Source organism: Erithacus rubecula (assembly GCF_903797595.1).
Source record: "Erithacus rubecula genome assembly, chromosome: 4".
Lineage (NCBI taxonomy): Eukaryota > Metazoa > Chordata > Aves > Passeriformes > Muscicapidae > Erithacus > Erithacus rubecula.
The window spans coordinates 10,099,113-10,126,668 of NC_136686.1; the positions used below are offsets into that span (position 1 = coordinate 10,099,113).

The 27,556-nt window shown below is 39.5% G+C and overlaps 1 protein-coding gene across 2 annotated transcripts in view; it reads left to right on the forward strand.

The window, feature by feature from the left end:
• LRP6 (LDL receptor related protein 6) overlaps positions 1-27,556 on the forward strand; it is a 115,207-nt gene that overhangs the window by 66,511 nt on the left and 21,140 nt on the right. For both annotated transcript variants that reach the window (XM_079304993.1, XM_079304994.1), the window contains exons 8-15: positions 13,701-13,917; positions 15,026-15,315; positions 16,359-16,585; positions 18,737-18,921; positions 20,510-20,836; positions 24,114-24,316; positions 26,910-27,121; positions 27,303-27,493. In XM_079304993.1, the coding sequence (XP_079161119.1) occupies positions 13,701-13,917; positions 15,026-15,315; positions 16,359-16,585; positions 18,737-18,921; positions 20,510-20,836; positions 24,114-24,316; positions 26,910-27,121; positions 27,303-27,493 (1,852 nt within the window). The remainder of the gene's footprint in view (positions 1-13,700; positions 13,918-15,025; positions 15,316-16,358; positions 16,586-18,736; positions 18,922-20,509; positions 20,837-24,113; positions 24,317-26,909; positions 27,122-27,302; positions 27,494-27,556) is intronic.

Below are 27,556 nucleotides of genomic sequence, written 5' to 3' on the forward strand. Positions count from 1 at the left end.
TTTTATACAAAGTTAACAGTTGTTAACTCTTATCAACTTGCAGTAAATCTGGAGACAGTCTGGCTAAAACCTTTAAAGCAACAGAGAAGATGTTCTCCCACAGTTTTTCTTTGGTGCTTTTGGATTTTAGTTTTGTTTTAGGATATGGGTTTTTGTTTTTTGGTTCCTGAAGGTGTTCATTTAGGCATATGTGACATAGATCTATAAAATTTTGTGTAGGCTGACCAACACTTCCCACACAGACACCTTTTTTGGCAGAAGGTGTTGATCCTTGTAACTGATGTGAGGTGATGGGTGCAGAACAAACAAAAGCAGATGTGGTAAGTTGTGGAAATGGTTGTAGATGTTGAAAGCTTACATGTGTTACTAGGAAGACTGTGCAAGTTTGTGGAAGGGAATTCCACTGTAATTTAGTGGCAAATAGAATTGCCTCTGAACTACAAATCACTGAACTGTAAAGTGCTGTAGAAGGAAGGAGTCTTCTTGAAAAGTTTCTGTATGCATTTCATTTGTTACACAGTTCTGTAAGTGTTGATTATTTTCTGAGGAAGGATACTGGGATGGGAAGACCTTTGGATGGAACCCATACAGTCTCTATTCTCCTGTGTTGAGGCCATTCTGTCATGTTCTTTCTCAGATGCTGTTGCTGCTTGCTAACTGTACTTCAGAGGGGCAAACAGGTTGAAAATCAGTGACCCAGTAATGATTAGCACACGTGTTCAGTGTGGCTTCTGCAGTTGGTAAAGCATGGAAGGGTTCTATAGAATGAAGTGGGGAGGTGTCTGTCCTAGAGAAGGGTTCTAATGTAGATTTTTATTTTTTTTATCCACACCTGTCAGGATTTAGGAATGGTGCTCCTCAATTTAGTGCTTCCACTGAGACTCTCCAAATGATGCACCTCCCACTTCCTCCAATAGGATGGATAGGAGAATGGGAGGCACAAAAGGCAAAGAGATAAGAATAATTTACTGAAAACAAGATTAGTTAAGAAAACTGACTGTAACAGCACAATAGTAATAAGAGAAAGAAATTATTCACTCAGAATATTCTGGACAGTAGACAAAACTGGATGGCTCTCTCTTCCCCTGCCACATTTCCTCATTTGGAAGGAACCCCTTCTCTCTGGAAGAAGAGCTATGACTTCCAGCTATGACTTGAGGTGGTACAGAATAACCTCCAGATCCTGGCCCTGATCCCTCTTGGCTACTGCAAAAATTAATCCAGTCCTGGCCAGAACCAGGACATTTCCTATCCCTTAGTTTATACCATGTACATCATTCCCAGATCCTACTCCTTCCAACTATATACACGTATACACACACATAAGTACAACTCTCATTTCTGTAGTCAATGGCCATCCCCCCAAGATATCTGTTGTCTTTGTTTAGTCCATGGCTGTGGGTTCTATCTGTCCCAAGTGTCTTCCAGGGCAGGAGAACTGGTGTGAGGTTTTCTGGTTGCAAATTACATCAGGAGGTCATGACTTGTGTATCTGGAGCAGTCCATCTTCATTGTCCATGGGAGTTATGGCATGCAGTGGCATTGTCATTCAGCAGCCAATATTACACAGCTCAACATCACACATTACTCTCACCCAAAAAACAAATCCCCCTGAGGGTACCCACTGTGTTTCCCCATCCTTTTGCATCCCCACCTGGTGCACCCAAGTCCCTGAGCAAAAACAGTCCTGTGGGTTTGCCTTTCCTTGAGGCAGAACTGATGCAAACTGTCTTCCCTAACACATTCCTTACAGGCACCACAAGGACTATCCCCTTCTACAGAACGTGGAGGTTTTGGTTGGGCAGGGCCAGCTGGACTGGTAGAGCCTCTGGTGTTAACTAACCAGATGGCCTTTGCTAAGTATAGATCCTTATCTTAATCTGTGATGGCTAAAATGCTACTAACATTTCAAGTTTGCTCACATTGCCTACTCTCCAATGACAACCAGAAGTCTTGAGATTTGCTGCACTTTCCATGCTCTCACCATCCATTTTTTATATCTGTGTAATAGAAGATTCTTTGGCCTTCAGTAAATGTTTTAAACTTGCATTTGAAGAAAGGACACTTTGCAACAAAGTGCAACAAAGAAAGGTATTTGGGACAGGATCCAAAGATGAAACTTGGAATTGGACATGAAGGCATCAGAATAAATGCCTGGTCCCTGCTTTGCTTCATGTGTTTGTGTACAGTTGAAAAGGGGGGTAAAAGCTGGAGAAACGTATTTGTGTACTTGCCTCCATTGCCTTAAAGTAGTTTTTCATACATGATTTTACATACTTCGTGCTTTTTGGGTTTTTTTTGTTTTTGTTTTTTGGTTTTTTTTGGTTTTTTTTTGTTTGTTTGTTTGTTTTTTTTTAATGCCTTTGTATGTGGGATTCCTCAGAATGGTTATTTAATTGCAGTGCTACCAAACTGAATGTCATTCTTGCAAGCCATGTTTCTGGTTTGTTTGTGCTACATATGAGCTTTTATTATTTATTTTTTACCCACTGGTTCATGCTGTGCTGTTCTGGAGCCCCCAGACGATAATAAAGCATCAGCAGGGGTTAATGGAGACTGGTAGGGGGTACAGCAGGGAGCTTTTGTTCCCATTTTATCTGGCAGCCTGCAGCAGGCAGAAGCAGGCTGTGGCTCAACAGCTTCTTCATTTATCTCGGTCAGGTTTCACTGCTGATAAACTTCTATTGAAATGGATGGCTGCTATTGTGCTTACCAGTGGGGAAGATTTCTCATTGACTTGCTACAGGTTTAAAGCATTTTCCTGCCGTGCTATGAGGTTAAAAATGTATGATCTGCTCTGTTGAATTGGTCTTGTGTTTTCCTGCTCTAGCGAATATTTGTGTTCTTGGCACGTACGCTACCTGTTTTAAGGCATAGGTTGGATTTTTAAATGGTCAGCAAAGCTGGTATTGATAAAGCAATTATCAATGGCTGCATGCATGTGTGGCTGTGTGTGTTAAGGGGAAGTTATGATGATATGGCTGATTTCTCATAGTTTTTCAATCTCTGCTTCATTTTTCTTTATTCATCCTCTCCTGTTCTCCATTCTCAGAGCCTGAGATGGCACCCACTAACACCTACTAGTGGTGTGTGTAAAGAAAGGATGCTCCTCCTGCTCAGATCCAGCCATTATGTAGTGATTTTTGAGTGCAGCTCTAACTTGAAGTGTTTGTGCATTCCCAAATCTATTAGCCATGCCTGGCATTACTGTCTCTAATCCTCATGATTAATATGGAAAGTATTACATCCTGCTGTTTTTCAGCTTAAGTACACACAAGTGTTCAGAACTCAGCCTTGCTGGACAACAGAAAGCAGATGCTGCTAAGACTTTTTAGAGCACAGAAATCTTGAACAGAAAGGACATTTTTGTCTTTGACCTAGGAGCTAATAGTCTGGCATCTAGAGAATGCTCTAATTCATATTCTAATCCTGAAATTGCAGGGCTATATTTTCCTCCGATGACAACTCCCTCAATTTTACTGCCAGCCTAATAAGGAAATTTTGTTTTCTAAGTATACACCATTTATTTTCTGACTGAGAATTTTTGTCTCATAGATTAGTCTTTGTGCAGTGAAAAGCTGATGACTTGCAAGCCTGGTTACTGATCCTACCCCATCCAGCCTACCTGAAGCCAGGTTTGAAATTTGAGAAGCAGAATCCATTATATTCCTAGCTCTTGAATGCAGCTATTTTTGTGTACTTGCATTAAACCTTTGCAGGTATGAGAAGTAAGGTTGAAACAATTTGGAACATTAAAAGTTAACTTTTTATTAGTTTTGATAAACTGAGACTATCTAAACAAAATTCAGATGTGAAAAATATGGTTATTGACACATTATGTTATAAGCCTCTTGTGCTGAGGATTTCTCCAAGAAATCCTGAGGGATCTGCTATCCATAGGCTGACATGCTTTGTGGGACAGAGAGAGGTTCCTAGCAAAGAGACTACTGAGGGAAGCTTTGGGGGAGATGGAGCCAGAACTCCTGCCCAAGAGTAACCCGACTCTGATCTGGGTGCCATCTGAGTGGTATTTTTCTAAGTGAAATTACTGCCCTAAAAATTATGTCGAGAAGACTTTGGCATTCCGTTTTCAAATGCTCTTGTGTCATAGATCTGCAATTCATCCTGAAATCCATAGTGGGTTTCATCTCATAAGATGTAGATACATACAGTTCATTTAAGTTCCCTTGTGTTGCCTTTATAAAAATGTTGGAAAATAGCACTTCCACACTGCAGATGAGTTCTACTCTAAAAGTACCCCTTTTTTTCTGTTACCTCTAAGAAGAGCCTGGAATGGCCATGTCAGAAGTAAGTACCCACACTGGAGACCCATTTAAGCAGAAAGTTGTGCTGACTGCTCACGCTGGGAATTGAGAGATGTTTCTTACAACCTTTGCTGAAAGATGAGCAAAGTTTTGCTGCTGGTTTGCTGCTGATAGCTCTGAAAGCCTGATGGTCCCCATGGCCCTGCATGCAGCTAATTGGAGTATAACTGTTGGATCTACATTTGTATGTCCTACATGCTTCCCAGATTTTTCACATTGGAGTTAGGAAATTGTATTTTGGTTTATGCAGGTGTCTCACCTAGAAAGCAACAAGCCTCTACTGGCAGCCAGTATCGGTTACCTAAGGGAAAACACTGAAATCCCTCACACCGACACAGCCAGAGCCATCAGCTCACCTGAGTCTGACATACTCAAAATATTTCATGGCAAACTGGGGAGCAATGTGAAGAGATACTGAGAGATACTGAGCTGTTGTCTGTGTTTCTGATTCAGCTGAGTGTTGTTTGTCAGTCCACTGTTATCCCTTACTCTCCAAAATTCTGGCTTTGTTTTTTTCCCCTTTTCACAAGCTGCTGAGTTGCATTACTGTACAAAACCTTGTGCTGATCTTGGGCCTGGGCTTCTTTGGAAGTACTCACCTCCAATCGCTCTCAATAATGATTTAGCTTTCTTCACACAGGCTGTGAGATTTTGTAGTTTTAACATGAACATCTTCTCTGGTACTGTGCATGATCTTGTAGTGTGGCAATGCGTCTGTGGCAAGAAATGGAAAAATCAAGCTCTTGGACCTGCAAGAGCCTTGGAATTGAAGTGATTTAGTGAATAGGAGCAGTTGAATCAACCTGAAAGCTTAATGCCACCAGAGATGAAAAGTGTCTCATAACTAGCTGAGTCTCTCACTATTGGCTGAGCCACTTGGACCTGGTGAAATAGTAGAAAACTTTCCACATTTTTTCCCTCTATAAAAAAAATCAATTCTATTTACTTATTAAAGAATCTGGAAAACATCAGATTAGGCAGAGAGCAAATGGAAAAGAAGTTTCTGGGGCAAGGCGCTGAAAGAAAGAACCTTGGGAAAGAAGACCACAGAGGCTTTTGCCAATAGGCAAGAGCATCAGGAGTTGTTATGACGAACGTAATCTTGTAAAACTGTCCTCCCAAACCCACTGTGAGGTTTCAGGTTGGTTTTGGCTAGTGTGGTTTACATTCTGCAAAGTGTTGTGTGTAGCTGCCCACAAGTCTTAGTTGCTAAATAGTAAGTTGCAAAATGCAGTCATTAGTTTCCTTTGTTGGCCCCACAGTTTATGCCCAGGTAACAAAACACTCCCTGACTGTAGCCACTCCACCCTATGGATTACATACCAAATTAATCTCTGTAGTAAAGCATTTTTAGTCACCTATTTTATCTCTGAATCTTTTCAGAGGAACTTTTTTTTCCCCATGAAAATCTCCTCATCTTATTTATGGTTTGGTTCATTTTTTTGTCTTAGCCTGTTCTTTACAAATGCAGGAGTATTTTTGTGTTGCATGAGATTGTCTAGGAGATGTCATATGTGATTGTCACAATGGTTCTGCAATCTTTTCCTTGCCTACTTGTCACTTTACCTAACTTGAGCCATTTCATTAAAAATGGAACCACTTGTTTCTAAAATTAAATTTCATCATAGAGAAAACATTTCTGCAGTTGGCATTGATCAGTAAGCAAAGAAAGTTGTCCTATTGTGAAAGAAATTAGCTTGTAGCAATGTGTGTTGCCTGATATAAAGGGTATTTATAAAGTTAATCTCTATACAGTTTGTTCATATTTATCTTCACAGCAGTCCTATTAGGAATATTATCCATGCTCAGAAAAAATATATTTTGAATTCTTTGGAAAAATTGTTAGAGCTCTAAAGGAAACTGAGGGGACTGAGAAACTGTTAAATTAGGAATTGTTAATGGCTATTACAAAACAATTAACAGTAGGAAATCATGAACTTGGCTGGAGGCAGTTGGCTTCTGAAGCAAATCCAAAGGGTTCCAGGGATCCCTTCTGCTCATTCCTCAGAATTCCATTATAATGAAGAGAGGACTTCCCATTTCATTCCTTAATGTTTTACAATTATGGGAAAATACTGTTAACAGTAAGTAAATGACACTGACAGAATAATTTCTTCAAACTGAGTTGAACGTTTCAGTTGTTCACTTAAGGAAAGTATAGTTGATCAAGACCTTTTTCAGAGGAAAGACTATTAAAAAGCAAGGTATCTGTTTCTCTCTCAGAGCAGCTGTTTTATAGTAAATACTTGTGTCAATTATATGATATTGCTGCAGCTGTAACAGTAAAATCATTCCAGTCTGTTTTATGTTGCTTAGAGAAGTTGAAAATACATTGTTCTTCAACCCAGTAAAAAAAAAAAAATCCAAATATAATGATTAGAAGGCATTGTAGTTATCTTTTAGAGTTATTTTTAAGGGAGATGCTGCCCAAGTTTCTTTTTCCTTTTTTTCCTTTTTTTCCTTTTTTTCCTTTTTCTTTTTTTTTTTTTTTTTTTTTTTTTTTTTTTTTTTTTTTTTTTTTTTTTTTTTTTTTTTTTTTTTTTTTTTTTTTTTTTTTTTTTTTTTTTTTTTTTTTTTTTTTTTTTTTTTTTTTTTTTTTTTTTTTTTTTTTTTTTTTTTTTTTTTTTTTTTTTTTTTTTTTTTTTTTTTTTTTTTTTTTTTTTTTTTTTTTTTTTTTTTTTTTTTTTTTTTTTTTTTTTTTTTTTTTTTTTTTTTTTTTTTTTTTTTTTTTTTTTTTTTTTTTTTTTTTTTTTTTTTTTTTTTTTTTTTTTTTTTTTTTTTTTTTTTTTTTTTTTTTTTTTTTTTTTTTTTTTTTTTTTTTTTTTTTTTTTTTTTTTTTTTTTTTTTTTTTTTTTTTTTTTTTTTTTTTTTTTTTTTTTTTTTTTTTTTTTTTTTTTTTTTTTTTTTTTTTTTTTTTTTTTTTTTTTTTTTTTTTTTTTTTTTTTTTTTTTTTTTTTTTTTTTTTTTTTTTTTTTTTTTTTTTTTTTTTTTTTTTTTTTTTTTTTTTTTTTTTTTTTTTTTTTTTTTTTTTTTTTTTTTTTTTTTTTTTTTTTTTTTTTTTTTTTTTTTTTCCCTTTTTTTTCCTTTTTTTCCCTTTTTTTCTTTTTTCTTTTTTTTTTTTCCTTTTTTTTTTCCCTTTTTTTTTTTTTTTCCTTTTTTTTTTTCCCTTTTTTTTCCTTTTTTTTCCCTTTTTTTTTTTTTTTTTTTCCTTTTTTTCCCTTTTTTTTTTCCCTTTTTTTTTTTCCCTTTTTTTTTTTCCCTTTTTTTTTCCCTTTTTTTCCCTTTTTTTCCTTTTTTTCCCTTTTTTCCTTTTCTCTCCTCTTCTCTCCATTTTCACTTTCCTTGTAAAGTAAGATTTATGTACATTTAGGTAGACAATGAACAGTCAGATCTCTGATTACCCTTGCCATGAACTGAGTTGTTATTTGTTGCATCAAACAGCATGTGTAGGTATTTAGCTCTGGATAATCAGGGCTGAAGTAACTAAGCCTTGATTGTGAGTATTCCTAAATTATTTCAGGTATAATGCAAGCCTTGCTCAATGTGGTATGTTGGAATATCTGGCATATTTGTACTGAATTCAATGTTTCAGGGTGTTCTGCAGTAATACTTACTTGTAATCATCTTAAGTGGATCAGTATCATGATAAAATTCATAATAAATTTGCCCTTTTACTTCATTATTTTAAGTTGTATCTATTACTGTGGTGCATTAGTGTGACCCATGCTGAAATTGTGAAGATGGTATTGCTTTCTGATGATTTTCTGCTGGTTTAAAACTATTGGGAGAAACCCAAGTTGTCATTGGAATGAGCTAAGAATTTAAAATCCGTTCAGAAAGAGTTTATCTTTTTTTTTGGTGACATTTCCATCCTAGAAGCCTGTCCCAAATGTCTGGGGCTTGGTGCATACTGTAAGGTAAACCATAACTATATATCCAGAGTATATCTCAATATGTTCCAAGGAAACAACAAGCTAGTGTGTTCTGCACTCGTGGGACACGTGATATACAAAGCATTGCCATGGCATCAGAAGGCTTTCTAATTCCTTATCCTTGCAGAAGAAGGATGAATGCTACACTTGCATCCTCTTGTGATTCAGTGGGGGAAGATGCTTTCCTGCTGTGGTGCCTGATAAAAATTTTGTAGAGCTGGGGCAGTGATGGCAGTAGTACTTGAGCAGAGCAATTGAGGTCCTGCATATTAAATGAGGTCTTCTGGCCTCTCTGAGGGTCAGTAAGATGGTGGTAGTAAAGATGCTGAAGTTCAGGAATGAGTTATGACTATGGTATCTGTCATTCGTCCAAAAACAGGCTGTTGATTTTAAAAATCGGGGCTTAGGTTCAAGTGTCTGAAATTAGAGGAGCTTATGGATTTTACTGGAAGAGTTTGTTTGTTTTAGGGCGGGTTGGATTTTTGTTTTAGTGATGCATGTCTGTGAAAATAATATTCTGGCAACATCCTGTAGTGTAGCTGGGGACTTAGAGTCCACCACAGAGGCCTATTCCATGCTCATAAGCAATATATTTTTTGTATGTAGTGTTACCAGATGTCATTTATAAATTTTCATTGATTATTGACTTCCTCTGCTCTTGTCAGCCAGAGAAAGCGCTTAGCATGCGCTCTGCTCCCTAATAATTTACAACCATATCCAAAAGAGGACCTGAGAAGCTACAGGCCCATTAGTCTTATTCCAGTCCCTGGAAAGAGTTCTCCTACAAACCTTCAAGCCAAAGGAAACAGGTGATTGGGACAATCCAATGCAGGTTTACTGAGGGCAAATTATACCAGCATGCTGCTGTACAGTGAAGGCAAACAGGATCCTGGTCTGCATCCATGGGGATATTGATCATCCCACTCAAGGCTGGTCAGGCCATACCCAGCTGTTTCTAGCTCTGCTCCCCAGAATTCAGCAGATATGCAGGGAGAGCAGAGAGCATCTGAAGGAATAATGAGAACCTGCCCTGTGAGGAAAGACACAAGGGGTTTGGTCATTTCTCCATGGAGAGGAGAAAGCTCACATTTTTCCAGTATTCAGGTGATGCCTAGAAAGGCTGGTCTGGAACAGAGACTAGACAGTGTTAAAAGGAATAAAATAGGTGTTTATTGAAAGGCCTTAAAAGGGTACACCTTGGGCAGTACGAGAGCCTGGCTGGGGCCACACACAGGATGGATCTAAAGTGGATCCTGGTCATGAGTTTTTACACTTTCATACGTTTTGATTCATCTACATATTGGGATTAATTATCTAACCACAGCCCCAGGTTATGAAGTCTCAACCCCTTGGCTTGCCCCTTCCCTTCACCATTTATGCTTTTTGGGTAACAATTGTCCTTGATTCTCTAGCTGGGAATTGGATTGTTGTGTCTAACTACGCTGTGAAGAGAACTTACTAACACCTGATATGAAGTTTCAGAGTTACATACCAGGCACCAGAGAATCTGAAAAATATAAAAGCTAAAATGCCAGGGATCACAGAGAGGAGGAAGCCTCTTTCAGCACATGGATGGTGCCACATGGAGAGGACAGGGGTACTGGTACAAGGTGCATTGAGGTAGGTTTAATTTTAATACAAGAAATAAATACTTTACTGAGGCATGTAGTGGAGTCCCTCCCCTTACTAGAAGTTTTCAAGATGTAACTGGACAGGATACTGGATGATCTCATCTAGGCTTCTTTCCCACAAAAAAATGGACCAGGTGATCTTTCAGGGATTCTTCCAACCTGGGCTGGTCGATGATTCTGTACTGAAAATTCAACCGTGCTTGTGAGTTAAGATGGGGGTAATGGTCTGCACTCTGTCACCTTCATCTCAGTCACCTTCACATTGTAGGTGTCAGTATTGGTGTCAGTATAGCCCAACAGGTACACGCTCTTTCGGTGATGAGCATCTCCTCAGCACTGTGCATGTAAACCAGTGCACATCTGCTCAGTCTCTGCTGCCCCTGGCCTTGGTGCACTGGACCTGAGGGGACTGCTAGTCTGCACAGTTCTTCCGTACTCCCAGCACAAGCTCTATGCAAATCTGAACATGATTTTCATAAATGAGATATATTTAATGATGAAACTCTAGACTTAAAGCAGTCAAGTGGCAAGTTTAAACTACCATACATTCAAATCCCAGATAATGAAAAAGGTAAATTCACTGCATTAGCCTATTTATGACAGTGATTACTGGTTCTTAGAAGTGAATTGAATGCAAAGTATCTAATAGCAGGAAAGATCCTTAGAATGTCACTTCGCATTCCAGTCTGTAACTTTAAATTAGAAGTAGTGCCTCAAAGTTGTTTTATTGTTTCTGCTGATCACTAAGGACAGCATTTTAAAATGTGACTACACTTTCAGCAGTCATTCACTTACTTTGAATAAGCTGTATGTTCATGAGGCTATTGGTTTGCATTCGTTATTGTTTTAGGATAAACAAAGCCCTTATTCTCCAAGCAGGATGTCTGGTATATTTTCTGAGGCCATTTAGTTTTTTCACTTCTAAGTTTTGGTTTTTATCATGGAACTACTCACTCTTTCAGTAAAGGTGGTGTTTGTGGTTACACCACATCACCACATCTGTTTCCTGTTGTAGCCTATATTCTCAGTGTGATTTGCAGTATTCTGAACAACCTCAGAATGTGAAACTCACACCACATTGTGGTTAAAAGCAGCTTAAACCTCTGGAGACACTGCCTTGTAGCAGCTGAAGGTGGGTTTCTTGTGTGTGGGATTCTGTGGGGATGGGCTTCACTGTGGGGAGCTGATCCATGTGGGGAAAGAGAAAGAACGCAGAAAGGAGTATGGCCTGGGACTTGCTTGTTATCTGAGTTTGGATATATGAAAAGATGATGCTGAAATCCCTTGAAACTGGCTGATAAATGATTGTTTCTTTTTGTTTTATTTTTCTTGTACATAACACTCCTAGACTGATTCGGTAGCCAGTGGATGTAATTCTATTGAAATCACCTAACATGCAGCCAAAAGTCAGTGCAGACAACATGGTGCCATGGAAATATATATGTATGTATGTGTGTGTGTATATATATATGGTGGTAGCTGGCTGCTAGTGGGCAGATGTTTATATTAGGCAACATAGTACAGATGTGCTCAAGTAAAATTGCAGTGGGAGCAGAGTGGCAGATATATGTAAATACTTTCAAAAAGGTGCATATTTTGTATAGGAGATGTAAAGCTGTCTTACAAAATAGTCTTTATGTGTCAAACCAAAAATTAATTAAAAGCAGATACTTAATTCTTAAGACCTCCCTTTTCTTTTCCTGACTCTTTTCAGTATAGGGGGAAGCTTATTTGAACAGCTCTTAAAATTTGCCAAGGAAAGTTCATCTCGCACCACACACCTTTCAACTAATTTTCTTTGCCAGCAGCGAAGACTCCCTTAAAATAGAGAACTTTCTTTCTTTTCTAAATACAAGGCAAAAAATGTAATTTCTAACAATGTTACTTTGTGATGATGATGTTTTATTGCTTATTACTGTGGGGTTTTAGTTGGTTCACTTTTCAACATCCTTCCATTCTGTGAATCTTGGTCTGCTCAGCAAGCACTAATTGCCATGTATTAATTAGTTGCAAACAAATGGCTTATCTCTGTAGCTTAAGGGGGAGGGAGAAACCAGTCACCACAGACAAGTCATCTATTTTTTAGATTTTTTAAATGCATTAGTGCATTTGTAGAAGCATGCTGTATACTCTGCTGTACTGGAGGATTTTGGTAATCTAATTCCATAAAGTAATTTTGACCTTTCTTCAAAAGTAAATACAGAGCTTATTCTTACAATCCAGCAAATATGCAGAGACCCTTTGATTTTTTTGTAGGAAATGTGTACAAGATTCAGTTCCCATTTTAATATAATGAGAGTAAGTGCCAAAATGTTGGGAAGTTTGATAAGGTACAATCTTAAGGAGAAACTGAATTATTGTTAAGGTTATAGCATTTCTTCCACGTTTTTATAGGGAATTTATAAATATTTTATTAATGTGTACACTACACTATGTAAAGGTGTGTGTTTCAGTTCCATTTCTCTATTCCTTTCCTCTCTTCTCATATGTGCCTGGGTAGGAGTTGCTCCAAACTAGCCTTTACATTTCTCATGATCTGGGAAGATATTCTGGCCACCAGCTATCATCAGTCTAGTCTTAGATACTAAACCAGTCAGTCCTGAAGGTTGTGATTGCATAAGTCTTTGGGTTTGAGCCATGGGAATGACAGGAAGCCATATAAATTTGTCTGTGGATATCTTAATTCTGTAAGTGAGAGGGGTTTGGAAACAGTGGTTTAATAAATCACTTCTTTTCCAGTTTTACTTAGAACATGATTGGGTGATGGGAAGGATGCTTTAATGTTTCAGGGATTAGTATGCTACCTTGGATTTTGTGAATCACATTGTTTCAGAAAGTTTTTGTATTAAGATTGGTTGGAGGTTTTTTTCCCATTTTTGGAAGGGTGGTATACATACTGTAAACTTAAGCTATAACCTTGAAACGAGTAGAAATATTTCAGAAGGATTTTTTTTTTTTAATTTTAGCACTGGACCATTTTTAAGCTTCTCTTAAAAGATGGGACTCTTTGCTCCTGTCAATATGGTACATTTTATAATAGTACTTGACATTCATAAGGCACTTGATCACTTGAACATGCATACATATGTTTAATTAATCCTTTCAGTGCCTCACTGAGGAAGTTAGGTATTACTCCTTTTTCACAGTAGAGAAAAATGACAGTAAATCAAGTGTCTTGATCAAAGGCATGCAATTATTTACAGACTACTACTGTTCCTTGTAGTAAAAATTACTGTACTTAATTTTGAAGAATGTAAAAATGGTTCCTTATTCAGACTGGGGAATATAAATATACTCTGTAGATCTTCTTCACTATTTGCCTCCTTGTATTTCTGTGGAGTCTCCTCTTAATGCTCTCTGTAATATGGGCAAAGCTCACTTGGGAGGGACTGTGAACTAGGAGATATTGAGCCAGAACTCCTTGGCCATTATAAATTTATCTTCATTTGTGTAAAACACAGTGACTCCTCTTTAAAACTGAACCAAAACTCATGTCAGAAATGAGAGAGTCATAAAAAGAGTAACTATTATTACATAATAATAGTTCCTAAAGCAAAGGTAGTGAGCGTTGTCTCAATTTCACATTACAATCTGGTTATGAGACTAACCTTCTAAATAAGGCTCTTAGAGTAAGTACCTGTTAATAAACAGTCTCTTCTTTTTATCAGAGCTCTGTGTAACATCGGTAGCATTATAATGAGTAGGAGATTATTTTTTAATTTGAAGTCTAAGCATGGAGCAGTTAGTTTGTTAATCTACCAAATAGTGGCAGGTTTATTCTATATACCTAAAAAGTTTGTGTATATTCATAGGTCATGAATGCTGATGGTACTGGTAGGAGAGTCCTGGTGGAAGACAAACTGCCCCATATATTTGGATTCACTCTGTTGGGAGACTACATTTACTGGACAGACTGGCAGAGGCGCAGCATCGAGCGCGTGCACAAGTGCACGGCAGAGAGAGAGATCATCATCGATCAGCTGCCTGATCTGATGGGCCTGAAAGCCACCAATGTGCATCAGATCATGGGTGAGTGCTCTGCTAATCAGGCAAGGGGGAATGAGATAGAAAATGCCATCACTGCTGTACTGCAGAGTTTTAGAAATGGGCAGAATCCAGTCCTATGGCATGATAACTGCAGCTGCAGATTGATGGGGTAGGTTAGGTCCTCTGTGAGGAGCTTCAGTTCTGTAGCTTGGAAGAATAGCAAGCTGAACATGTGCTCCTAGTATGTAAAAGCTATGAATGAGCCAGTTTTAGTCTGTTTGGTAGTTTTTACATTAATACTAGAAAATTGTCTTTAGAAATATCTAAAAGTACTTCCTTTCCTGCAGTATTTGTGGTGTAAAAAAGCAGAATCTAGGTTTAAATTGCCTGTCCTAGGCTATCCAAGCACTGGTAGCATCACAGACTACACAGAAAGATGTAATTGTAGCATCACAGAACTCATCACAGTATCTGAGTATCCTGCTATGTGGATAAGGCTTACAGCTTCTTGCTGTTGTGTCTGGATTGTACTGCAGGAAACAAGTCCAATGTACGTGAGATGTATCTTTGGCTGATGCCTCAAGGTACATGTGTTTTGAATGCAGCCCTCTTACAGCTGTTTGGCCAATTGAACTCCTTAATACCAAGCCTCTCTTAGTTCAGTTTGCATGTGCAGGTACATAAGTGAGCATTGCAAAGAGCTGCTTCACTTGCATCCTTGAGAGAAGAGACCATTGAATGGATGTGAAAATAGCTCTGCAAGTTTTTTACCTGTTGGAATGCAAGGGGGTAGGCAGCTGGACCAGTGTATTGTAAAAGGCAACAGAACATACACTTACCATGCATTCAGTGCTTGTGCTGTGATTTGGGATCATCAGCAGCTGCTGAAGCTCAGATCCCTTTCCCTAATGCTGAATTTGTTTCTTGGCATAAGGAAAACAATCACTGGCTTTCTGGCCAAGGAGACTAAGGACTGTCTAAAGGATTACAGGAAATGAATGAAAAATTATTTGATCAGAGAACACAAGGAGAAAAACTGCATGTTTGCATGGAGGACTCATAGTGTAGCTGATGCAAGTGAGGACTAGCTTCACCTTTCACCTGCAGTCAGTCTGTGCAATGGTTGCTTTTCTTGTTGCTGCCTGCTTAGGTACAAACCCCTGTGCAGAAGACAACGGCGGCTGCAGCCACCTGTGTCTGTACCGACCACAAGGCCTTCGCTGCGCCTGCCCCATCGGCCTCGAGCTCATCAGTGACATGAGGACCTGCATCGTCCCAGAAGCTTTCCTGCTCTTTTCCAGGAGAGCAGACATCAGGCGCATCTCTCTAGAAACTAACAATAACAACGTTGCTATTCCGCTCACTGGAGTTAAGGAAGCTTCTGCTCTGGATTTTGATGTGACAGACAATCGCATTTACTGGACTGACATTTCACTGAAGGTAGAGATTTAGTCCATGTTGATTATTAAGCTTGTACAAGCTTGAGATATTTAAGAGTAAGTTGATTAATCGGGTTTATAAAATTCCAGGGATATGTAAAAGAGTAATTTTTAATTAGATTTTCTGCAACTGGCTTGATACCTGTGCCAACATTAACTTTTGGACTTTTGCAACTGAAGAATCATAGTAGTTAAAAACACAGTTGAAATGAGTCTGAGGTGACGTGGCTGAAATGGCTAATCACGGTATTCTTTTGAGCTGTGTAGGTGATACGGATGAAGGCTGAGATATAAACTTCCCTGCTGTGTGCTGTTACAAAGTGGCAGAATTAGCGGGTTGTGTCCGAACTAGGAAGTAAACCAAAATCAGGGATTTTCTGGTTGGTTGTGAGCACAAGTATGAGGAATATTGAGGACATAGGAAGGTAGCCGATGTTTGCCTAAAGAATTCTGTAAAATTCTGACATTAGTATCTGGCTGTATCTGCTATCACAGGCTGGTCCTGATGACAGTTTTCAAAAGTTTTTTGAATAAAAGTCCAAGAAGAGATCGTGCTTTGCGAAATTAAATTTAGCCATCAGTACTGAAGCTACTGAACTCATCAGTCGTTTGCTTGTTTTCTTCTATTTGCTGTTCTGTCCTGCACTTTTTCATTAGGCTGCTTTAAACAGTGTTCCATGCTGTAACATTGATGCTTTTGTGTAGTCCTGGGAGAGCCAAAATATTTCCCCCTCGAAGTTGGCACTGAGTTATTAAGGTCACTTTGTCATGCAGATGCTTAATTCAACCCAACTAGTTATCCCATTTATTTCCCCAGTGAAGTGCTATTGTAATTGGCACAGAATACATTCACAGAGCGCAGTAAATCATTACTTCTGAATAGCAGCATTGTTTGCTTTGCAAATAAGTAGCATATTGTAAGATCCTCTTTCCTATGAGATGTCTAAAATCTGAAAGTGTTTAAAATTCAACAAAGCAAACAAGCAGCCCAGTGACAGACTGGTAAGATTTCTAATTTGCCTGTGTATCTTTGTATCCCTGCAGACCATCAGCAGAGCGTTTATGAATGGCAGCGCACTGGAACATGTGGTGGAGTTTGGCTTGGATTATCCCGAGGGCATGGCTGTGGACTGGCTGGGCAAGAACTTGTACTGGGCTGACACTGGCACAAACCGCATCGAGGTGTCCAAGCTGGACGGGCAGCACCGCCAGGTGCTCGTGTGGAAAGATCTCGACAGTCCCCGGGCACTGGCGCTGGACCCTGCTGAGGGGTAACTGCTGATTTAGTTCTGTGTTTATGAACAGTGAAAAACAACATTGTAATGCTTCCTCTAGGGCATGGTAGTTAAGCGCTGCCTGTAAACCCTGAGAGAACTGAGCTAGGGAATGCAACCTGGTAATTTAGAGAAATACACTCTTAATGTCCTGAATAATCATTAAAAATATGAAAAAAAATAAAAATCGGAGCAGCTCATTAGAAAGGGATTTATATTTAGCTTTTTAATTAACCACAGAATCAAAGTAGTTTTAAGTTTATGAAATTCATTAATCAGAAAAGGACTATAGCATTGAAAGGAATATATTTATAGTTTTAAAAATTAGAATTCTTTTTATCACAAGTTAGGGTCCAATAAAGGTATTAAGTTATTTAATTTGAGGGCGGTAGAGTGAAGTTTCTAGTCTGAGCATAAGGAAGGTGTTTCTTCAGATAAGGAAAGCTTTTAAAGGGAAGAGGGACAGAAAAGGAGCAGAAACAATTATATTCACCTATGCCCCAAATGAAAGATTTCTGAGAAGAAACTTCTCAGCTGGAGTGAAGTGTAATAGCAAAAGTAGGGCAATAAACACGGAGAGGGCAGAAGGAATGGAGCAAGTCAAGCTAACTATTCAGCTTCTGAAATAGCTCTTCTACCATGAAACACTCACTTGACAGTAACTAATTACTGCAAAAACCTTTTTAGGTTATACCAATGTTGCCTTATTTTTCAAATGAGGGAATTTAATTTAAAAGGGTTATGACATTGCTGTAGCTCTCACAGTGTGACTAGGAAATATGACAATGCAGAGAACTTGAAATATTATTTCTGCTTTATTTTGACAAGGTGGTGGCAATGGTCACCTCCAGCAGGATCCTAGGTTGCATTCAGCCCTGATGTACCAGGGGTTACCTGGATGAGAATTCAACTTCAGATTTTTAGATCCAGTTACTCATTTATAACAAAAGGCTGCTGTGTATGATTCTAGTTTTTCACTGGAAGTAGGTTTTTTCCTAAGGATTATCATCATTCAGTGCGTTGTCTCTTCACCACAGATCAGAAAAAAAATTACTTGGATCAGAATGCCCATTTTTCCTTACAGCAGTAGTGTAGCTGTATACTTATGTAAGTATACATATAGTATAGTTGTACTTTAAATGGAAGTTTACAATGCATTGCTGCCATGGGGGCAATTCTAGCACTTGGTTCCATGCTGTCTCAACTTGCAAAATTTATACACAAAGTACTTTGAAAATTTTTAAGAAAAATTTGCAAGCATTTCTGGTGTCTAAAGAATTTCTTCCCCTTCATCATCACTTTCTGAAGCAAGCTTACTTATTGTGCAATTGGTGGAATTGAAAGACTTCCCAGGGGTTTGTTACTAGAGTTATTAAAACCCAAAGGTGTAAATACTGGATAGCTGCATCTCACTTTTGTTTAGAATGGTATCAGCTTAATATTTTGGAAGAAGTGACTAACTAGCCATCAATATGTATGTAATATGTAATATGCAAATATGCATCCTACTGTACTGTGCAGTGCCTAGAGAAAATGTAAACATGTGCAAGTCTGTCCTTCTTCCAAATGAGGCATAAGCTGGCATGTGAGTATGTAATAATTGTATTTTTGCTCCAGTCAAAATGCCACACAGTTTTATGTGTCTTGATTGAAATGTAAGACACTTTTTACTTGGCTGGTTGACTTAGTTGTGTGGACACAAGCAATGGACACCTATTAACAAAAGTACCCTGCAGATCTACCTTTTTATGTTCCTTCGTTTGAGAGACAACTGGCTAGAAACAGAAGATAAGTGCTCTGGAAAAGCACCTTGCTAAATGATCAGGTATAAATGAAGGTACCCGACTGCCAGCCTCTGCCTCTTAAATGATGTGCATGGATTACTTACTAGCAAAGTGCTCTCACACAGAACTTGCTTGTGGAAGTCCAGGTCCAAGTGAGAAAAAATAACAATGGAAGCATTTTGAGGAAACTTGACTCACTTTCTGCCTGTACTTTGGGAAAAAAAACCTCGTTTAGCGCAATGGGTCTTAATAAGTGCTTGGATTTACGGCTTTTCTTTTTACCTTATTTTTTATAAGGATTTTTGTTTTGTTTTTCTCTTGGATTGAATGCAATTATTTTTCTTTCTTCTGTTCTTTTAATTAGGTTCATGTACTGGACTGAGTGGGGTGGCAAGCCAAAGATTGACAGAGCTGCTATGGATGGCAGTGAGAGGACCACGCTGGTCCCAAACGTGGGACGGGCTAACGGCCTGACCATCGACTACGCCAAGAGACGCCTGTACTGGACCGACCTGGACACCAACCTGATAGAGTCCTCCAACATGCTAGGTGAGCCCCAGAGCCCTGGGCAGCATCCTGAGGGCAGTGCTGCTTTTTGCAGCTCCCTCATGGCAAACTGGGGCTTAGATAATGCAAAGATACGCGTCAGAAGACAAAAATAAAATTTCCCAACCTCACACGCCATTAATGTTTGGTTCTATAATTCATGTTTATGTAACACTGTGGTTAGCAAGGCCTCGATTTTTCTTGTAGGAGATTGGGTTGCTCAGTTAAAATTACACAAGGTGTATGTATTTCCAGTTATATGTAGGACAAAGATGTCAGCTTGCAGTGTTTTGGAGGGTCTTATTTTTCTGCTCTCACTAGCACTATAAAATACATAACAAAGGTAGAACGAAAGATACCAACAGCTTATTCAACATGTAATTTAATACAATTTGGTTTTATATCTTTGTTAGTATCCTCAGGCATTTCTCCCCCCTGTATTCTGCATGTTAAGGATCTTTTCCTGGCTAGTGCTTATCAGCAGGAGAGTTCTCTTGTGCTGGGATCTGTGATGATTTTATAAGCTGGTAATTGCAGCTAAATGGAGGTGGAATATTTTATTTTTCACTGTCCTAGAGTATTGTGTGGAGGACCTAGGCCCTCTCAAATTTGCACAGTACCTTGTTTTAACTTCTCAGCTCCTATTGGAGTGACCTGTCTTGTATTCTGAATTATTCAGATTAGCATTAACAATATTAATTAGCATTAATAGTTAGCCAGTATTTAAGGCTAAAGGAGTTAGTCTGCTTTAAACAATATCCTTGCAGTAGTGGAACAAAGCTAGAAAAAGATCAAAACAGGAAAACGCAATATGGGAATTATGCGTGATGGAAAAGCTTTTCTTCAGCTTCTCATGCATTTTGGTGGGACTGGACATGGCATTAGAGCTTCTTTTTCCCTGGCTGGTGACAGCAGAGTGTGGGGCTTTGCATCCTTGACTTCTTTGTGTAAAAAGGGAATGACTTCTTGCTTCATAATCTCCTGTTCATTTTGCGTGACTGCACAGCAGGAGGTACCATGGTAATGAAGTGGTTGATAAAACACGGTTGAAATAATTTCCCCCTGCTGTGTCCTGCTCCTTAAGATCTCTTAACATTTCCATGGTATACACAATTAGCTGTTTCCTGTCCTGACTTTGTGTCTGCTCTTTCCTGTTGTGATTCCAGAGACAGATTAGTTTAGCCTTATATATTTAATTTTTCTCAAAATGCATTGTAGTATTTCATTAAGCTCATGACAGTTTTCTTTTTATAAGCAGTGGGAAAAGTGTGGTGCAAGAGATTCTCAACTGGAAATACAGTGTCAGGATCCTGCATTAAATTGAGAGGCATCCTGTCAGTTTTGGGAAGGAGGGAAAGGACAGACTCTTTCTGAGAATCCTGATAATTTTTGAAATTGAAACTTTTTCTTCAGTGAACTACATTTTTTTCTGTGAATGGCAAGCAGGATTAGCACATTTTACTCTTGCAATGGTGAAATAGTAAGTTTTAAGTGATTGCATGGTAACCTTTCTGAGCAGGGGACATGTTCATCAGTATACTTCTTGTGCCCACATAACTCTGCTTTTTCTCTCATTTCTGTTTGGACACAGGCCTTGACCGTGAGATCATAGCTGATGATTTGCCTCACCCCTTTGGCCTGACCCAGTACCAGGATTACATTTACTGGACAGACTGGAGCCGGCGCAGCATCGAGCGAGCCAACAAGACCAGTGGCCAGAACAGAACCATCATCCAGGGGCACTTGGATTATGTTATGGACATCCTGGTCTTCCACTCCTCCAGGCAGGCAGGCTGGAATGAGTGTGCATCCAGCAATGGTCACTGCTCTCACCTGTGCCTGGCAGTCCCTGTGGGAGGCTTTGTCTGTGGCTGCCCAGCTCACTATTCCTTGAACTCTGACAACAGGACCTGCAGTGGTAAGCTATAAGGAATAAAAAGGAAATGCAGGTAACAGGTGCCAGCATTGTACTTAGAGGAAGGAAGAGTTTTACAGTTTTCCAGTAGTAATATCTTACTGAATTTTGAGATAACATAGGTTGTTGAAAGGAAAAAAAAAAAGGAGAAAAGAAAATAGTCTTGCAACATACCAGTATCTTAATTAAATAAGAAGAATAGCTGTTAGTGATTTTTTTCCAGTGGCTTGCTATGTCTGTGTAAGCATGAAAGCTAAAAATGTTTTGGTTCTTTGTCTCTGTCAGACCTCTTCGAGTGTTTACTTGCTTGTTTGTTTATCTGCTTATATATTTCTAGTCTTGCTGGCATAAAGGATATGTGATACTTTAGTCTGGATTCTAGACTTCATGCAGCCCTTTTTATGCGGTCAGGATTTCATTTTATAGTATCTGTGTTTGCTGGCTGATGAGATACTGAGGTGGGCCACTCTCAGACCTCTTCAAATGTTTTTCCTCAGTGAGGATGGGTTGGGCTCCATGGCTTCCCCAGCAGTCTGGTTCCTGATCTCAGTGCATCCAAGCCCTATTTTTCTTTATTGTTGTGCAGAGTACAAACGCAAGGCCCCTCAGGCTGTGTGTAATTAGTTTCTAACCAAATAATTTATCCATCTCTCAATAACTGGCTGCCAGTGAAGCTCTCATAATTTTGGCAACAACTCTGGGTGGCTGATTTCCACTGGTGTCATTCACATTAGTCAGTGGGTAAAGAGATTTGTGGTACAGAGAGATTCTATCTCATCCATGTTATGCATGAGTAGAGACATCCAACTGTTGTCTTAAGCCAAAAGCTGGGCAGATTGTTCCACAAATGCCTTCCTTTTTTGAAAACCATGCTTTTCAAAAAAATGTGCTTTTCTACTTCCCATGTGTTCTGTACTTTTCCTCTCCTTTTTTATCACGAAGGCCCCTTGCTTGACAACTGGATTCTTGCACCCTGGTAGTCTTGTGTGTCTCGTGCAAGTTAGAGGCATGGCTGTCACCTCTCTGATAGTGACTGTGATCTAGGTGGAGGAATTTGACTTCCAGTGCAGAAAAAGTAGCAGAGTGATTAAAAGTCATGTTTTGCTTGTGAAAATGCTCCCAGGAACAGAGCAAGGAGCAAAATATAGGAAATACATTGCAAGCAAATAGAATCATTTCCCCATGGTACAGTTCAGAACTCTTTGTGTGGTATTAGGAGTTTTCCTCTGCCATATTCAAACCTGGGAACTTTCCAGCTTCTCATTTGTAGGTAATTGGAGATTTAGACCTCTCTGTGTATAATTTAATTCCTTTTTTTGGACACTATAATTGAAGCATGAATTGTTTTAATTTTCTTTTGCCTGTATTACTTGCTTATGTACTTCCTGAACATTATTAGTCTAGGCCCTGTCCAGAGGTCCTCCCTTCTGGAATACCCTGCTCATGCATACATAGGTTTTTTAATTATGCTCTGGTGAGGTCTCTTCAGACCTACCACGTGTCATGAAGTTGGAAGGCAGGGTTACACAGGAGACATACTCAATGCACTCCATTTGCCTGCTGCCAAAAATGCAGTTAAAATATGTGACTATTGGGAGGGAGAATGATGAAAACTGGAAAGGGATTTCTGAAATAGGTACTGTTTCAGAGATGTGAAGTCTCAAGGGGAGAAGTTATGCTGTTGCTTTTCATAATGAGCCATCAATTCAAAGTTGTAAGCCAGGCAGTTTTGGAAAGTGAAAGGGTGTCTTTGGGGAAAAGCAGAAATAATTTTAGGTGCTTATATGTTTACCTGCATTGTTTTACTTTTTTTCCTTTTCCATTTCTGTCATAACTTCTTGGTAAGAATTCTGATGGTTCTGCATGCATTATTTTGCTATGCACATTCACATAAACTTGTCTTTGCTTTATTTTTTGTGCTTTCTTCTACAGTTTAGAGCTAAGTAGAAGGCAGCTTAAATTATTGGAGTAGTGCTTGGAGGGAAAATACAGGTTCTTCAAAAAGCAAAAATACCTTGCAATTAGGCCTGATTGTTATAGGATGTTAGGACAGACTGGTTTCCAAGGAAACCCCTCTCTGCCTTTTCTTTTTTTTTTTCAGCAGTCAGAATAGCTGTTCAAAGCATATGCTAAAATAACTAAGCAAGGTGATGATGTTCTCTAGGAGACTTTTGCTTCCTCCTCCTTCCCAGGTGCTGCCTTACCTGTTTGACAGGCTGGTAAATGAATGCAGTGTCCCACTGCTAGTCTCTCTCCAGACTTGGGCTGTATACAATTGATTGTACAAACTTCAGGGAGTCTTCAAGCTGCATTTCTGGCAACTGGCTCTTGTGCCATCTTGCACAGCAGTGGCTTCAGGTAGAGCAGTATTGAAAAGAACCCTCTGAAAGAGGAAAATGCTTTCACTACATTCTTGTATTTCTGACTCATTTATATAATACAGAGATAATTTTTTTCAATTATATATTAAATGCTTTGTGCACTTACTGTAATGTACAGCTGGTACACTACAGCTGTATGGAGTGTATTACCTTCTGCTCTTTGATGCTATTTCTAATTACAAAGAACAAACATTTGACCAGGAAATTTTTGTTGGGAAGAATATCAGATTTCTTTTTATTACTGCGGAATGTAATTTCCAGATAACCACCTACAAATAGTAAGGACAGAGCAAATATATTTTTCTCCAAAAACACAACCTCACACACATTTAAGAAATTTTCCTGTGAATCAGTTGTTTCATTCCAATACAGGCAGAAAGAGGATTTGTGGGAACAGGACTGAACCACTGCCAGTTTCTTTTCCCTGAAATGTCTAAATAAGGAACCAGTGCTGGCTTTTTCTCACCTTCCTCTGCAAGTACAAGTGTACCTAGCAAAGGGTTCAACTTCAAAATAGTGGAGCTGCATTTCCCTGAGACCCCTTTAGAAAGAAAATGGACAGTTCTTTGAGAGGCATAATTGACCATTCTTCTTTGAGATCCTTTTGACAGAAATCTTCGCATTCACTAGTCCTGCCACTTAAAAAATCTTAACTTTGCCTGTCACATCCACGTACAGACATTTATAGTAAAAATAGGTAATTTGAAAGGCTTTTTGTACTCATCAGAGGTTGGGATTGTTATGTTTTGATTTTTTGTTTGGTTTTGGCAGGAGGTAAAAGGGGAATGAAATAAACATCTAGTTTTGGATTGTAGTTTTCTTTCTTAAACACAGAAATGCCCAGTGTTATTGCCACATGTAACCCTTTCAACCCCTTTTCATTTTTTTAACCCATCCAGCTCCTACAACCTTTCTGTTGTTCAGTCAGAAGAACGCGATTAATCGCATGGTGATAGATGAGCAGCAGAGCCCAGATATCATCCTCCCCATCCACAGCCTCCGGAATGTCCGAGCCATTGATTACGACCCCCTGGATAAGCAGCTCTACTGGATCGACTCCCGGCAGAACATCATCCGGAAGGCACAGGAGGATGGCAGCCAGGTACCTGAGGGGCTGGAATTGCACATCAGCCCGTGCCAGACTGGCTGGTTCTATGGGGATCATTCACACGCACGGATGTCCCCGTAGGTTACTGTACCCTGGCAAAACAAGTGGCGTCTGGAGCTTTCTGGAGTCCTCAGTCAGTAAATCTGGGAGGTGCAGCAGTAAATAAAACATGGAAAACCAAGGCCAGCTTAGGGATACTGTTGTTCCCAGCACATTATTTGCTCAGCAGTGTAGTTTGTCTGGAATATGTTTGAAACCCTTATTTGAGATATGAAACATGGCAAGGAAGGTTCTTGGAAGAAACAGTGGGTGTGACAAAGGTATGTGAGCAGAGTACATGGGTAGATTCTCCAAATCAAGGAGGCTGGAATTATGTGAGCACACTGCTGTGTCTGGAACCTTCCAGGTTCTGGAGCAGGTAGGAAGAGAGTTGTAAATCACTGGTGCATGGAATGACTAGACTGAACTTGTAAAAGATGTAGCAGGCTTGGGAAAATGTATTTGACTGGAGAATACAGGAAAAGAAGGGTAGGGTAGAAGGCAAGAGGTAGTGCAGGCTGGGGTGGTTCTACACTGTCTGGAGGCCAGACACCCACCCAAACCACCCTGTCACTTCCCTCCTCAGCTGGACAGGGGAGACAAGATACAGCAAAAACCTCATGAGTTGGGATAAGGGGTTACAGTCTGTTCATCACACTTTGTTCTGCCACTGTTTTTTCCTCATGGACAGGAATCTTTTCCCTGCTCTAGTGTGGGGTCACTCCCACCAGAGATAGTCTTCCATGACCTTCTCCTTCCATAATGTGTTGTTCCTATGGGCTACATTTCTTCATGAACTACTCCAGTGTGAGTCTCTCCCATGGGGCGCTATCCCTCAGGAGCAGGCTGCTGCAGCCTGGGTCCCTCACAGAGTCACACATCCTACCAGGAAACCTGCTCCAGTGTGGGTTCTTCTCTCCATGAGGTTTCCTTTGGGCATCCCCCTGCTCTCCAGGAACTGCACTGGATCTCTGCACTCCCGTGCCCTCCATGGGCTGCAGGGGCACAGGGGAATCCTGGAGCAGCTCCTGCCCCTGCTTCCTCACTGCCCTTGGTGTCTGCAGGGCTGTTCCTCTCACATATTCTCACTCCAGTCTTCTCTGACTGCAATTGCTTCTGCCCATTCATTCACCTGTTTTCCTTCTAAATACATTGTCCCAGAGTTGTTACCACATCCCTGATTGGCCCAGCCTCAGCCGGTGGTGGGGCCATCCTGGATTTGGTGGTGTTGGCTCTGCTGGCCATGGGGGAAGCTTCCAGCACCTTCTCAGAGAACCCATCCCTATAGCCCACTCCCACCCTCACTACCAAAACCTGGCCATACAAACCCAATATGCAACATTAGTGAGGTTAACTGTGACCAGTGACTGCTTATTCAATTTTGAATTTTAAAATAGATATTATCTTCTCCATTGTTTGACTATGGGAGGAGCGAGAGAGTAAGATGAGCAAAACAACACAAGAGAGGTGCTATATACAGTTGAATTTTAAGAGTGTGGTTTCTGGTGGTGGGTGTGGTGGTACTTAGATCCTGCTGTATGCCCTTCAGCCTTAACTCTTAATTTAGCAATGCTTTTAATTTTGGAATATCTAAATAATAACCAAAACTAGTCAAAGTCGTATGTTTTTGCCAGCTTTAGCAGAATAAGCAAATGGAAGACTTGCAGGCACACCATTTCATAGAGGTGACAAGCCGAATAAAGTTAGGCAAACTTTCTGGTGAAGTTTAATTTGGGGATGAGAGGTTAGAGGCTGCTCACTTCATAAGCATGGCTTCCAAAATGTGTGTGTAGGCCATGTTTAGTGATTTAATAATCCTCTTCAGAATTTTAGAAGAGTCCGTGAAAGATGTTGATGAGGTTCTTTCTAAAGGTAATAATAATTAAAATAGAAGAAAAAAGCATGCCAGCTCCGGAAGTCTAGACCAGTAGAGGGCAAGACCTTGAACTAGTAAGGTGTTAGCTGGAAGTGCTCTGAAGTCAGTGTTGTAAACTAGCTGATGTCCTTTCCATCTTTGGCAGAGCTGCCTTCCATTTATTAACCACCCTCATGTCCTCTAACTGAGATGGCAGCAGTGGTGGAGAAGAATGAGGCGAGCATTTCAAGTGCTATCTGGCCTCACTTTGCCCATGTTTCATCTGCTCAACGGCAGCTTTGGGAATTAGTGGTGGTATGTTTCTGTTATAGAGTGTTAAATGTTCTGGGTTTGGGTCTATCCAAACTGAACTCTTGAGTTCTCCAAAAAAGTAGAGGAAACACAGAAGCTGACCCCGGACTTTGAGCACAGACAATTTGGATTTACTGGTCAAACTTGCAAAGTCTTACAAGCTGCAGTCAGCTTGCAGTAAACCATCAGGACCAAGTGTCTCTGTCTTATCAAAGGTGTTGTGTGGTAACAGATCCTGGGTCTCTCCTTATTATGCTAATAGTTTGGCTGTCCCTTTTTTCTGAGCAGTAGTTAGACATGGTACATCCATAGCAAATAAAGTTATTCACATTAGATTAAGATAAAATGTTCTCCTGTGTATTGTTTCTCTTTCCTTTGCAGAGCCTCACTGTTGTGACAAGTTCAGTTCCCAATCAGAACCTGGACATGCAGCCCTACGACCTGAGCATTGACATCTACAGCCGCTACATCTACTGGACTTGTGAGGCCACCAACGTCATCAATGTGACTCGCCTGGATGGCAGACCCATGGGAGTGGTGCTCAAGGGGGATCAGGATAGGCCCAGAGCCATTGTGGTGAATCCAGAGAAAGGGTATGTGGGGAAATTCAGGCCCAGGGTTTTGAGAATCAAGTTGTTTTCTTGTTGCAGCTTGTTTTCTGTTTGTCAGAATGAAAAACAACTTTGACATTTGTTAAAATGTCTTGGATTTATAGCAAAAAATGTGGAAAGATCAAATAAATCTTTTTTTTTCCTCTAATCATTCCTGTTTCAGATACATGTATTTCACCAACCTCCAGGAGAGATCTCCTAAAATTGAGAGAGCAGCATTGGATGGAACTGAGCGAGAAGTCCTTTTTTTCAGTGGTTTGAGCAAGCCCATTGCCTTAGCTATTGACAGCCAGCTGGGCAAGTTGTTCTGGGCTGACTCAGATCTGCGCAGAATTGAAAGCAGTGACCTTTCAGGTAGAGTAGCACCTTAATTCAGTGATTCATTTGTGTGGTGTGGGTGTGGGGGAATGTGGAGAA